We start from the raw sequence: 14,615 nt of genomic DNA, 5'->3' as shown, positions 1-14,615 counted from the left end.
AATGAACTGGTGTGTGTGGCCACATACAAACATAATTTTAACACTTTCTGTACACTTCTGTACAAAAAATCCTCCTAGTATAATTATATAGTAGGCTACCATGATGATGATGGGGGGGGGGGTTACAGGCATGCAGCACTCCATCTTTAATAAGTGTGTCAGAACATTATTCTATATCCTCAGACTAATTCCAAATAGGTAGAACCATGACCTATACTCCTATATGCTAGTAGAGCGTTGGTGATTCTGACATAGCCTATAGGCCTATTTAAATGTTGAATAGGTAATGCATGCTCATTTCGTACTTTAAGAAGCCAAGTGAAACCACTCACAGCCTTAGCCCAAAATTTGAACTCTCGTAAATGTATTTTAATCGATAAATCCATCTAAGAGAGTTCACATTTTTGGCCTATCACAGTCTGTTTGATTTTAACACAAGAACTGTCGGGGAAGGCCGCGTCAAACCTAGCCCAAGATTTAGATTCTCGTTTCGATTCTGATATCGTCAGAATAAAAAAAAACGCTACGAGAGTCTGAATCTTGGGCTATACGTCAAACCTATCTGGCCTCTGACGGGACAGCAGGACGGGGGTGTAGGCTACAGACCCCAACCAAGACAGCCGGCGGATCACCAAGTTACCAAAAGTGACATCCACATCTGGTAGGCCCGCGCTGTGTGTGTGTGTGTGTGTGTGTGTGTGTGTGTGTGTGTGTGTGTGTGTGTGTGTGTGTGTGTGTGTGTGTGTGTGTGTGTGTGTTGTGTGTGTGTGCGCGTGCGCAGCCTATTAATTAGGCTATAGCCTATAGTAAACCAGTAGGCTAGGTCAGATCATATCCAGGTGTGGTGGTGTGCGAGTGGCCTATATAGTTGCGAGGTGAGAAAAGATGGGTGTTTTTTTAATCTGTATAATGAATAAGAACATGCCAACGTGGTAATGGATGCCTGCCACCGCACTGCTGAATTATTCACGGTCTGAGGGAACCGGAGAGTCGGCACCGAGGATCGGATGGAACCTCTGTGTCATCGGCCCCCCTCCGGCCGCTGCAGGGCTCTTCTTTCGGCTGCATGGAGGAGCTCTTGCCGTCTGTTTATAGTGACCCGATGGATGGATGGATCATGGATGGGTGGCCTATTGGCCTATACACAGGAAACTATATAGGGCCGCAAAGCCGGTCCCCGAAGGCATATAGCCTAGACTGTCGCTTACCGACAAGAACTGGTGAGCTGACAACGCGCGTTGGCAGCCTACATTATCGGCAAGACACCGTACACTACGGAGTATGCTATTGGCTAAGGCCAGGCAGACACCAGGCAGACACAATTGAAAAGATGTGGAGACTGAGGCCACCCAATTAGTGTAAAGTGGTGGTAGTAGGCTACTGTAGGTAGCCTATTCCATGAGATATAGCCTATAGCCTGACATGCACGAGGAGAGTAAAGACTTGCATATTTCAAGCTGTAGATTCTGTCTGAACACAAACATTAAATGGCATTGACAATGAATGGAGAATTTACGTCATATGTGTCTGAGAAAATAGGCTGGGTATGTTGACGTGTCGTGGCCACCCTTGGCCAATAAGGGACCACCATTGCTGATGAACATGTACGATGATGTATACGATGATTAGAGCGCCCCTCACTTCACACAGCCTGTCCAAAAGTGGCCAAACGAGTTCAAACGCATGGTGTAAGCATCGTTTTTAGTGTAGCCTTATAATTAAATAATTTAAAGCAATCCAATTTCGAAGATGTAGGCCTATAAACGTTATTTTCATGCAGCAATCTGTACAAAATGTATATAGCCAGACCTTTGCCAACATCTGCAGTGGTTGGAGGAGGGTCTGTATATATAGACCCTGTCAGATGGATAGAGCACTGGTTCTCAAACTCTGGGTCGGGACCCATTTGTGGGTCGTAGTCACATTTCTATGGGTCCCTTTATGTTTTTGTTTCCTACATTGTTTTTAATTAGTTTATTATAAAAAATATATCAAAAAAACTTTTTAGTAATTTCACGAATAAATCAAAGAACAATCATATAAATGTTTATAGTGGAAAATAGAAGATCTACAAGTGTAGATCTGCTATTTTCGCTAGTTTGGGTTCCTACCCTGACGTACGCATTCCCACACACAATAGACCTATAGTACAGTATACACCTATAGTACACCTATAGATAAAGTATATATAGGCTATACTCTATATAGGCTCTTAGGACCTTGAAATGTCAGATTGGTCCCATGCAGACAAAACATAAATGCATGTGTTGAAATAAAATGTATTTGATTAAAGCTGCTGCCTTGACATGCTCCTGCTAATCCCATATCCGAATGAATTTCAATGTTACACCTGTGAACAATCAAGTGATTGGCTGGTCTGGTCATCATCGTCACAGCAGACGTAATTAATGAAGAGGACGCCGGCCATATAAGGCTATAGCCTATACACACACACGCACGCACGCACGCACGCACACGCACGCACGCACACACACACACACACACACACACACACACACACACACACACACACACACACACACACACACACACACACACACACACACACACACAACCCTCCAGGATATGGGATATATATATAGCTAACAGACGCTGTCCGAGGTGCTGAAAGGAAACTAACAACTTGTTGGCCTTGTTGCATAGAAACCATTCAACGTGCTATGTTCCTCACTCATGTGAGTATTAAACAAACTCTACAATTAGTTTAATAAAAAAGTGTCGTTAGATATAGATTACAAGTGGAGCACGGCACGTGCTGCATGTTATAACTTTCTTTCTTTCATTTTCTTGTATAATTGCAAAAGAAAATTGGCTCATAGCTATAACTCTGACATTCGCATTGATGTGGAAAAGGAAATTGAAACACGCACGCACGCACGCACGCACGCACGCACGCACACACACATACACACACACACACACACACACACACACACACACACACACACACACACACTTGCGCTCAGCACAGAGAGAGATGTCGCTTGCTTCCCCTCTTGACTTGCGGTAACTTGTAAGCTGAGTACAAGAGCAGGTGGGTGGAGGGGGGTGAGGGAGGGCTAGGGATGGATGGATAGATGGATGGATGGATGGATGGAGAGAGCAGAAGGGAGGGAGGGAGGGAAGCCGCGGAGGGAAGGAGGGAGGGGAGGTGCTGCCCCGGTGTTGCAGCTCAGCTCAGTCCGTGCTGAGGTGAGAGAGAGAGAGAAAGAGAGAGAGAGGGTGAGGGAGCAGCCATAGTTCCCCGTGTGAGCTGTGTCCGTGTCTCTCTGTCTGTCCCCTGGCTCAGGCTGCATGTCAGGGCCACACAGGGGCCACCGACCGTACAGCTCGTAGAGGACGATGATGACCATGAATGGCAAGCAGCACTTCTCCATGCACGCGCCTCTGCACGAGCCCAAGTACACCGGCCTGCACGCGGGCTCGGAGGGCATGCGCAGGGTCTGCCTGTCCGCCCCGCAGGTAGGTTGGGTGAGCTTCGGCTCTAGCATGCATTGGGGAGTGACGGGAGTGATTACTATAGTGTGGAGCGTTCACTGCTGCTGAGCGTTCTATTGTCGGCCTGTAACTCAGAGTGTTTATACAAATGGCTGTGTACACTCACAGAGTTACAAATGGGCAAATTGACGGAGGGGTTTGAGAAAGAAATTTGACAGAAATTCGTTTCAGCTTTTATCTGACTTTCTGTTTAAGTCTACTGTATATCTCTCTACCCCCCCCCCTCCCTCCCTCCCCTCCCCCACACTCCCCCCGATCTCACTCCCCTTCCTCTCTCATCATCCACGTCATGTCTATTGGCGCAAAACGTGCTTTCATATGATTTTTTATGACCCGCGCGTGCATGTTTGTTCTTATATGAGTTTTTTTTTTTTTTTTTTTTTTTTTTGTCTTCCTGCTTCAGCTTTTGCCTTTGGGGAGAGAAAAAAAAATGTTTGAAATCATCCCCTCTGCTTTTGGTAGAATTCCCCACTGACAGTAGGCTGCTGCTGCTGCTCTCTCTCTCTCTCTCTCTCTCTCTCTCTCTCTCCATCACCAGCTGCAGGCCAATCTGTTCTCTGGCTTTGATGAGAGCCTGTTGGTGCGCGCTGCCGCTGACAGCGCCGCGCAGGTCGGCGTCTCTCCCACCGGCAAGAGCCACCCATTCAAGCCCGACGTCACGTACCATACCATGAGCAGCGTGCCCTGCACCTCCGCCTGCACCAACTCCTCGAACATCAACTCCACCAGCGGGTAAGTAAAGGCATGTCACGATTGTTATAGCCTACATAATAAATCGTCTAATATTTTTATTTGAGACAATCGCAGTTCTTTTTTTTGTCATAATCGTCATGATCAATTCATTTCCATCATTCCATGCATGTTGGATTTTCCAAAAATAGTAGGAATAGCATAAAAGCATTGCACATTTTGACTATGAAGCCTAAAAAGCCGAACAGAAGTTTTATTACAATGTTCCAATGCTCAAAGCCAAAAAACACAATTAAATCGTTAATTAATTATTTGTGTGACAATTAATTAATCGTCAAGCTGTAATTAAACTTGTGCTCGTGACAGCCCTGCCAGTGGGGTGTCCCACCACCTCAACTCCCTCGGCCACCCCCACCACCACCACCACCACCACCTCGGACAGAGCCTGGATGCCGGCGACCTCCTGGAGCACCTGTCCTCCAGCCTGTCCTCCGTGACCGGTATGGGGGGCCCTCCGGAGCCGCCTCCCCCGCCTCCGCCCCCGGGCATGAGCCACCACGGACACGGTGGGCACGGGCACCACCATCACCACCACCACCACCACCTGCAGACCATGGGGCAGCTCCACCAGGCCATGGCCAGCATGAGCCAGCACTCCCTCTCGGTCCACGGCGGCGTGGGGGTGCCGCCGTGCGGCGGCGCGATCAGCGACGTGGAGTCGGACCCACGCGAGCTGGAGGCGTTCGCCGAGCGCTTCAAGCAGCGGAGGATCAAGCTCGGCGTAACGCAGGCGGACGTGGGCTCGGCGCTCGCCAACCTGAAGATCCCCGGCGTGGGCTCGCTGAGCCAGAGCACAATCTGCCGCTTCGAGTCGCTGACACTGTCGCACAACAACATGATCGCGCTCAAGCCGGTGCTGCAGGCCTGGCTGGAGGAGGCGGAGGCCGCGTACCGCGAGAAGAACAGCAAGCCGGACATGTTCAACGGCGGAGGCGAGCGCAAGCGAAAGCGCACGTCCATCGCCGCGCCGGAGAAGCGCTCGCTGGAGGCGTACTTCGCCATCCAGCCGCGGCCCTCGTCGGAGAAGATCGCCGCGATCGCCGAGAAGCTGGACCTGAAAAAGAACGTGGTGCGCGTGTGGTTCTGCAACCAGCGGCAAAAACAAAAACGGATGAAATACTCGGCGGTGCATTGAGTGCACGCCGTGCACGCGCGCGCGTCATGTCATGAATATTATACGACATTTTTGATCGGGTGATTAATAATAATAACAATAACAGCAACAACAGCCCCACTGGCTGGGATTTATCAGCATCTCGTCACGTTTCGTCTTCTGGGATATTTCTTCTCGCAAAAAAAAAGAAAAAAAAAAGACTACAGGATTTATTATCGATTTTATTCGAGTTCATTTTGATGTTCTTCACTCTTCGTCTGTCTTATTACTATGCACATTTATATTTGTTTATTGGTGTTGAACATAACATGTATCCTCTATATAATTGTGCTAAAGGTCTGGGAAAGTTTTTGATGTCCACATGTATATTATTATTATTACACACCCATCTTGATCATAATCCATTGATTCATAGTTTATATCCTGCAGGATTTATTTTAGCCTCTCTCTTACAGCCACTTAAACCCTTTAGTAAAACAGACCTGAGTTACTTTTCCCCTTTTACATCATCTTTTCGCCAATAGCCAATCTACAAGCTCACAACACACTGCATTGTGATGCATTGCTTTGTGCGTTTGTATAGATCTGCTAATTCTGGCTAATTATGTTCCCACCCATAGAATATGTATTGGGGTTCAAAGTGGTTAATCAAACGACACATATATTTTCAAATCATGAGCGTGCTCTTTTTAACTTACACATCACGCACAGTACAGTATTCTGCATTGTACGAGTCGTCAGTGTTAATATAATTCTGAGAGTGAGAACTCTTATACGGGTCCATTTGGTTCCATTTTGTAGCTACACTTTCAGAGTAACATTTGCGTTGAGGATTTTACTGTGTAACATTTTCACACTATGAGAGACACGCAGTCTGTTTATCCTAAATAATTTAATTTACCAGTGATACGGTATTATGGGTCTTTTTTTTAAGGCTGCTGCTATATTTTTGACATAATATATCATAGCGTTATTTTGATGTGAACATGTTTGGGAGTAATCACCGAAATACTTTGAGTATTTCCTCCTGCACTCTTTGATTTCACTTGATAAAAAATGTGTGAAGTTTAAACTTAATAAATTATTGACTATTTTCTAAAAATGCAATCAGACGCAGTTATTATTATTATTATTATTATTATTATTATTATTACCATTATTATTATTATTATTATCATTATTATTATTATTATTATTATTATTATTATTATTATTATTATTATTATTATTATTATTATTATTATTGTATATGTTTTAGGCAAACGGCTGTTATTGTATTATTTGACTGGCTATGCAAAGTAGTTTTTAAATACTAAACAGCGATCCTTTCTTATAGGCCTATAGACTATATCATTGAGCGGTGATTGCAATAGACTATATATACACAATGCATGAACAAAAAGCCACTCCAGTGAGCGATAAAATCAAACTATAACTTTTTCACAGGGGATTACCGGATTGTTTTATTTATGACTCCCCGAAACTCTGTGGGATTAAAAATGTATCGGAGAGATATGCATACAAACAAATTGAAAATATACATTTTCAGCGGCAGTTGTTTTCACACTAAAGCCACATACTGCATGCGTGTATAGACCATGTGAATGTTTTAAACGCGGTGCCAAAGGGCCTCTTCCTTTCCCTAATTAGTTAAAGTTTTAATTATGGATGCCCCTGTGTCACCGGGGTTATGTCGTGGGGTTTGAAATTATTAAGTAATGACGATGCAATATTAATTATATATTGGTATAAAACGAAGTAAAAGGAGGCTATGTTAGAGAGAGGACTTCGTGGGAAGCACGAGCCGGGGACGCACGCGCGGGGACTCCAGGGACTGTGGATTTAACTAACAGGACAGGTGAACCGGAGAGCACTCGTTGGAAACGGGAACGTTTTATTTTCCTTTTTTATTTATTTTTCTTCGCCTTGGAAGAACGCTTCGCTTTGTAACATAATAGCTTTCTTTATTTCATGTTGTATTTGTTATCTTATTGTAGGCTAAGGTAGGCACAGTTATCTTCTTCATTTGAAATGTTGTTATCCCTTAGCCTATATGTATCTATTAATTGTAATTTGGGTATAAATGCGTCTTACTACTACTAAGGATGATCTTCTTAGTTCAGCCAGAGATCGTATATAAATTGACATAGGCCTTGTGGACACAATAAGCGACATGCAGATTGTACAATTATAAGAGATATATTCACGAGCTTTTCTGTTTTGCGTCCCTCTTCTGCGAGGAGAACAGTAAACAGCACCGCAGGTTGTGTGATTTCTCCCAGTGAGACTACACAGCCGTTATTCTCTCTACGGGTTGCTGTAGTCATCATGGGGGATCAATAATTTTCAGATGGAAATACACGGGGCCCTTATTAATATTCTCTTTGATGAGAGAAGGCGATTAATTATAAGCTATACGTAATTTATGATGCTAAAGAGGATTTTGTAAGTGGATGGCGGGCAAAATGAAATGCAAATAAGGCTATGGTTATTATTTTTCATCATCATTAATATGGCCTAGCTATTTTTCCTGCTGCCACGGATAGGCCTATATAATATGGGCTATACTGGCTATTTCAACTGATGCTGAAATTCCTATATAGGCTCTGTTTACAGTAATTTAACAACACCCTGACATTGTTCAGCATTTAAAGGTTAATTTGAATTGAAACTAAACATTATACCATCCACACAGTAGGCCTATTCATTTTATGAACTCACAGACTGTTAAATATTGTAATTTTGCAGACTATTGGCTCGGAGTTAACAAATGAGGACTTAAAAACTAAATATATTCCACATGTCGTGAGCGTATAGCGGGGATGCATGTAGGAGATGGTTCTGGGCTTATCATATTTAGGCCTATAGCCTAAATGTAAGGTTAAAAATGTCCCCTCCGTGTGAATTATTGATCTTTGTAATACTGCGTATTGATATCATAACCCACCGGCACCACCTCACCATGCGGTAAGTTGAGCTGAAGGCTCGCAACCATGTGGCGAGTGAGGCCACTTCAATTATTCATCGGCAGCTGAAAGGTATATTGCGTTTTCTCGTGCAATAATTGAGGTGCACCGGATCCATTCCGTGGGGCCAAACCTTGGATTTATGATGGTGAGCAGCAGCAGCAGGCAGCAGCAGGTATATTGTGGATGTGTGTGGCGTGGCGTGCATGGGTCGATCTGTTTTTATCAAGACACCTGCGTGCGAAAGTGTTTACAATGTATTGCCTATACCTTTCATTGGTTCTAAAGTAGCCTATATTGTTGCAGCTATAGCTTAAAAGTGATACTCCACCATACAATTATTAGAAAACTTTAGTTAGGCCTAGGACTATTTGTTCAGATTTGTTTAATAAAAAAAAAACAGCTCCATAGCCTATAAAGTATAGCCTATACTTTAGCTATTCGAAAACAGTTAGCTTTTCACTCCATGCCCGAAGTGTGGTTGGCGAAAGGGCCTTTCTGCGTGGAGTTTGCATGTTGTGTGTAGTGGTACCCTCACAAAAAACATGCAGTAATCCTGGTCTCTATAAACTACCTTGATGGAGGGGAAAGTAACTGGTCGTAATAACGTGTCCGGCCGGGGTACCCCCCCCTCAGGTGAAAAGAAGCAGCCTGGACTCCTCATGCATAGAAGGAAGCATGATGTCAGTCCGCTGCCCCCCAGGTTGGCAGAGGAAGTGCAGCGCCCAAGATTACATGATTAGATAATTGACATTGAAAAAATGGGTTGCAAAAATTATAAAAGGAGAGAAAAAAAAGCTAGCTTTTCAGTTATTTTGAAAAAGTCTATTCTATTTTGATACTTTAGCTCCTACACTGTGCTGCCAATAGGCCTACTTTGGCACTGGCAGGCTATACTTAAAGGCACTTTGTTTTAATGAATGAAATGTATTTTAGTTTTCCAATCTGTGTGGTAGAGTTTATGATAATACAATATAACGTAATTGGGGTTATTGTTAGGCTACTTGAATTTGGTCTCCCCATGCTCTTCTATTGAGAGATTTAGAACGTGTCAAGGTTGTGTCTCATCTGAGATCTGACACGAAATGTAACCTGTTAACCTGCTACCACAATGTAGCAATGTAGAGTTGAGTTAAAAGTATAAAAGTAGGTAGACCTACTTTTACTAGAGAGAGAGAGAGAGAGAGAGAGAGAGAGAGAGAGAGAGAGAGAGAGAGAGAGAGAGAGAGAGAGAGAGATAGAGAGAGTGTGTGTGTGTGTGTGTGTGTGTGTGTGTGTGTGTGTGTGTGTGTGTGTGTGTGTGTGTGTGTGTGTGTGTGTGTGTGTGTGTGTGAAGTTGGCTCAGGATGTTTTCATGCAGGGAAGACCGTTCTTGACAGAATGAGGATGAGAGCTAAGCTTAATTGCTACAGACTGCACGCATCTCTCTCTCTCTCTCTCTCTCTCTCTCTCGCTCTCTCTCTCTCTCTCTCTCTCGGGAGTGAATTCCAGGGGCGTAGACAGGGCCAATGACAGTCAAGACACCCTGAACTCAATAATTCATTCAGTGCCAGTAGCAACAAATGACAGAGGAGGACAGAGGCTACCTCTGTGGCTGCTATTAGTCACCCTCTATTATCATCATATGGACCGAACGAACACACACACACACACACACACACACACACACACACACACACACACACACACACACACACACACACACACACACACACACACACACACACACACACACACACACACACACACACACACACACACACACACACACACACACACACACACACACACACACACACACACACACACACACACACACACACACACACACACACACACACACGTATATTGGGTTTCTGTATATGGAAACATGAAGCCGGGATGATATGTCCATTTAAAGGTCCAGTCCTGGATATGTTGCCCAACTGTTGCGTGTCGCTGTTTGGGCCTATTATAAACAGATGGAGCACGCACGCACGCACGCACGCACGCACGCACACACGCACGGCTAACCTGAGTAATGAATTAAGCTCAATTTATATAGACCTACTCCACAGTGGTATCGCTTGATCAAAATAACAGATGTACAAGATTACATTAAGTTAATTCATCATCACACTCAGATTCATGTTTTGTAATACCGGTAATAATCAACATCTACAAAGTAAATAAATTGCATTTTCCAACTCTCTATAACAATGATTATCAGAAAATAGAGCTATTCAACTAATTCAACTCATTTTAACAACATACCTTTAACATTGGCAAACAGGTGTTGTAATTTAGCAAGGTATACCCGTCTTGCTGTTGCCTATAGTTTCATCACCACAGGCAGGGGAATAATGTCTTGTGGAGTATTCATCAACAAGTGAAATATAGTATACTTCCATTGTGCTTCCATTCGCCTGCAACATGAAAATGGTTGGATTGCAGGAGATGATAAAAGGCAGGGACTTTATAATCCCTCTCTCTGGGTGTGTATATGTTAGCTTTGTTACCATGGATTTAAAAAAACAACAACTTGTGAACCATACCTGCGTAAAAGTATATAGGACTAAATAAAATCTTACTTGAAAGTGACTCAGGTAAAAGCAAAAAGTCACCCACAAGAATGAAGATGACTTCAGTCGGTCTTAAAGTAGTTCACATTATAGACATACAGTAGGTAGGCCTATATGTATCAAAAGTCAACTATAAGGTGTTAAAATGTATTTAAATTCATTTTACTTAATTTAATTAAGTAAAAGTAATACTTTTAAGTACCTTTACTTTACTAACCGTATAGTTTGTGGTCCATTCGAGCATAGTACAGCAGCCTATCATTTGACTCTCTGAAAAAGTTTTTATACATCTTGTTGTTTTTCTGAAAACTAATGGAGATGGGTGACAGCCAGGCCTGTCACATCAACACGGCACCTTACTTCTGTCCAATTCCAAATGTATACAGGAACCATTAGGCAGATAGCTGGACAGAAGGGGATGTGGTGTTATAGCCTGTGTTAAGAAAACTCACAGAACGGTGCATCCTTAATTCATTCATGCAGCGGCCCGGAGAACAGTATTATACCAAGGCATTCATTATTCAAGTCCTCTCCATTATCACAGAGCCCAGAGAAATAAGATTAACTCAGCCAGAAATAACTGACTGTGGCGTGATTTTATCCCCTTACAACGGCACTTAGCTGGCCCGGGTTATAGCAGAGGCATTCGCAGTCAGACAGCAGGCCACGCAGGGCTCGACGACATGAAGGACAGGCCAGGGCCAACGAGTGTCTCACCCGACATCACAATCCTCTTTGAGACAATGAGGTCAAAGGGAGGCGTAGAGGTGAGAGGGATATGTATCTTCTATATCTTTTTACCATCAAAAAAGGACAGAAAGAAAATCCCAGGATGATCAAGATGTCTGTATATTCTTGGCTCTTTTATCTCAGAGGAGAATAACTCCTACCAGCTGTGACAGTGAGTTGCTGTGACAACAGGAGTACCCCAGTGGGTTTTCTACTGGACACAGTGTGTGTGTGGTCCATTCCAAATCCTTGTCCACCAATGCGTCCGTCTCCCTTAGCTTCAGGGCAATGGAAAAGCCCAAAGGTATATAACACAGGAAAAAAAGTGTGCAGTGTCGGGCTGAGCAGAGCTTCTGCCTTTAGCCCTGATGTTGATAGCTGATCTACAAGCTGACAACGTCTGTGCCACGTTGTGAGCTTGTAGATCCGCTATCTCTCCATGTGCGCGACATAGTCGTGCGATGGAGCCTAGATTAAGCATTCCTCTCTCTCTTTGTGCCTTTGAAGGCAGACATGAAAACAGTGCCAGGCCCACCATGGGACCCCTGAAGGAGGTCCCCTAGCAGTCACCCTCCCCCCTCCTGTAGTCCCTCTGGCCTCAGGCCCTGAAGAGTAGCCCCGGGCTAGTCGACCAGGACCGTCATTTCTCTCTCTGTTTATACGTGTGTATAGATCAAGGGAGGACCCTAAAGTAAGACACCCCCAGTAGTCAGTAGCTAGTATAGACTATCTATTAAGTGTCTTATAAAGAACACTGATTGGGGATCAGCTTTAACCATATAGTTGGCAAAGAGGCGAGCCGTTTCTTCAGACCTGCTCAATGATCTTTGAGCCGAGAGGTTTCCTGGATTTGACAACGGCTTTTAAATGTGTGATAACCTGCAACACATAAGGTTAGATCAGTTGAGAGAGACCAGATCTGGGCTGAATAGAATGCCATGGGGTGATTTCAGCACATTGTCGTTCTTTGAAGCACTAACCCCACAGGCCTTGTACTTGGAGGGCACACATACATACACAGTATAGTATACTACAGTAGGTTGGAAGGCAGGAGGAGGAACAAACATCTTCCACGACCTAGGCTAATATATCAGAACAGATGTGCACACCTTATTAACACACCTTTCCAATCTGGAGCAAGCATGCATGCATTAGCACACACAAATGCTTTAAAACCACAGTAAAAAAGGTAACTTTGAAGCGCGCACACACACACACACACACACACACACACACACACACACACACACCTCTGTGCAAGAAACTCTCACAGAGACATTGCCCTAAGTCTAGGCCTACCTCACGAGTCTACCTTGAATCAATTATTAAATATTAAACAACGATGAATAATTAATAATCTTCCTTATGAATAATCATGTCACTAGTGGAGTTGAGAGAAAATCAAAACACCCCTGGGATGATGAGTTAGACAAAGGAATGACTTAATCAAAGTGATCATTTGTTTTTATCAGGACACAGTACTAAACATATAGAATAATTAATAATATGCAACGAAGGAATTAAACAGCTTCACTTTGCTTATTTTGTTATAAGTGTACTTTCTTTTGATGATCAGTTAGCCAGATACCAGCTAGCTGATCACATTTGTTTCCATTAGCACTGCTACAGCATACTAACAAGCTTCCAGTCGACACTTCTCAGTAACCATAGCTGATTAAAACGTTTTATTTTTTATTATTAACTATTTCAACAGAGACGCTCAGATGGAGTGCTAATATCTGCACTCCTAAATATATAATAATATTTAGGCCTTCACAGTCTAATGCAGTGGTTTTCAACCAGGGGACCACCAGTGGTCCTTGAGTGGACGCAGCTAAATGATGGAGTTGGTAACCAAATGGACCCTTATCCTGAACTCTTGCCAACCAATTTGGTTTCATGTCACGCTCTCAAGAGTTAAATATTGTTAAACACGTGCATTACTTAATTTACAAGAATTCGACACAATTAGAGAATGCAGCAGAATTGTTATGATCAACCTGTTCTCTCCTATGGTTGGTACCACATGAATACAGAATGGAAATGTGGACGAAATCCTATCCAACGGCAACACAATATTCTAAGTCTTGGGTCTGGGAGTCTAAATACCATCAAATGGTGGTCCGTGGCTCAAATGCCGAATAAATAATGGACCTTGACATGAAAAGGGTTGAAAACCACTGGTCTAATGCATTAACGTCAAACATAGTTTGGGGTATAGTTGGGGTTGTGGAGCTTCAGCTGAATGGAGGCGTGAATTGGCATAGAGTGTATAGATCCCATATGGCGGACGGACAGCTTGTAATAGCAAGTCCCACTCTATACTGTTGGGGAAACATTTCCCATAACCTGGATGGACAAAAGGATGTTGACAGATGTAAAGAAAATTCAGGAATTGAGTTCCTTGGCCTGCTGGTAGCGTGTACAAACCTCAGAGATTAGTCAAAGAAGGGTCAAGTTGCCAAAAGCATCTGTGTAGACCATTCCTTTAAGGAAAATGTGTGGGAGTGGATAGCTTGCCACGTGTATATGGAACATTCTGAAAGCCCCATTAAAAAGAATAAGATAGCAGATCTACAAGCTCAAGACGTGGCGTCTGGCATGAAGCAACGTGTTTTGAGCTTCTAGATGCTATACTCCTTGATGCTTTTGTGCGACGCTGTAGTAGACCTACGATTAAAATGGCATTATTGACGACACAAAAACACAAAAAGTTAAAATATGGATAGTAGGGATGCTCCGATCAGGTTTTTTGGGGCCGATACCGATCTTGTGCGTAAGAGGCAAATTTGAATATTTCCAAAATTATTATAATTATGTCAAAACCCACATCAAAACTGTTCCTGTGTGTGGGGAGGAAGGGGAGAATGTTTAGGCCCGTCACAAAAATGAAAAATTATATTACACTATATATCTGATTGACATTTATACCACTTAAATAGTGTAAAAGATCGGTTTCTCTACATAGGGTAAATT

General features: G+C 43.4%; 1 protein-coding gene across 1 annotated transcript; it reads left to right on the top strand.

Moving 5' to 3' along the window:
• Positions 1 to 3,363: 3,363 nt before the first annotated feature.
• pou4f3 (POU class 4 homeobox 3) lies at positions 3,364 to 5,404 on the top strand (the record flags this gene model as incomplete). The annotated part of the gene is made up of 3 exons (XM_079507522.1): positions 3,364 to 3,483; positions 4,058 to 4,251; positions 4,576 to 5,404. 3 exons carry the CDS (start codon positions 3,364 to 3,366, stop codon positions 5,402 to 5,404), a joined length of 1,143 nt encoding a protein of 380 aa, XP_079363648.1.
• Positions 5,405 to 14,615: the final 9,211 nt, after the last annotated feature.

The sequence above is a fragment of the Electrona antarctica genome (assembly GCF_951216825.1).
Source record: "Electrona antarctica genome assembly, chromosome: 8".
Classification (NCBI taxonomy): Eukaryota; Metazoa; Chordata; class Actinopteri; order Myctophiformes; family Myctophidae; genus Electrona; species Electrona antarctica.
The sequence above is the reverse complement of the archived record's forward strand: the minus strand, read 5'-3'. Positions and strand labels throughout refer to the sequence as shown.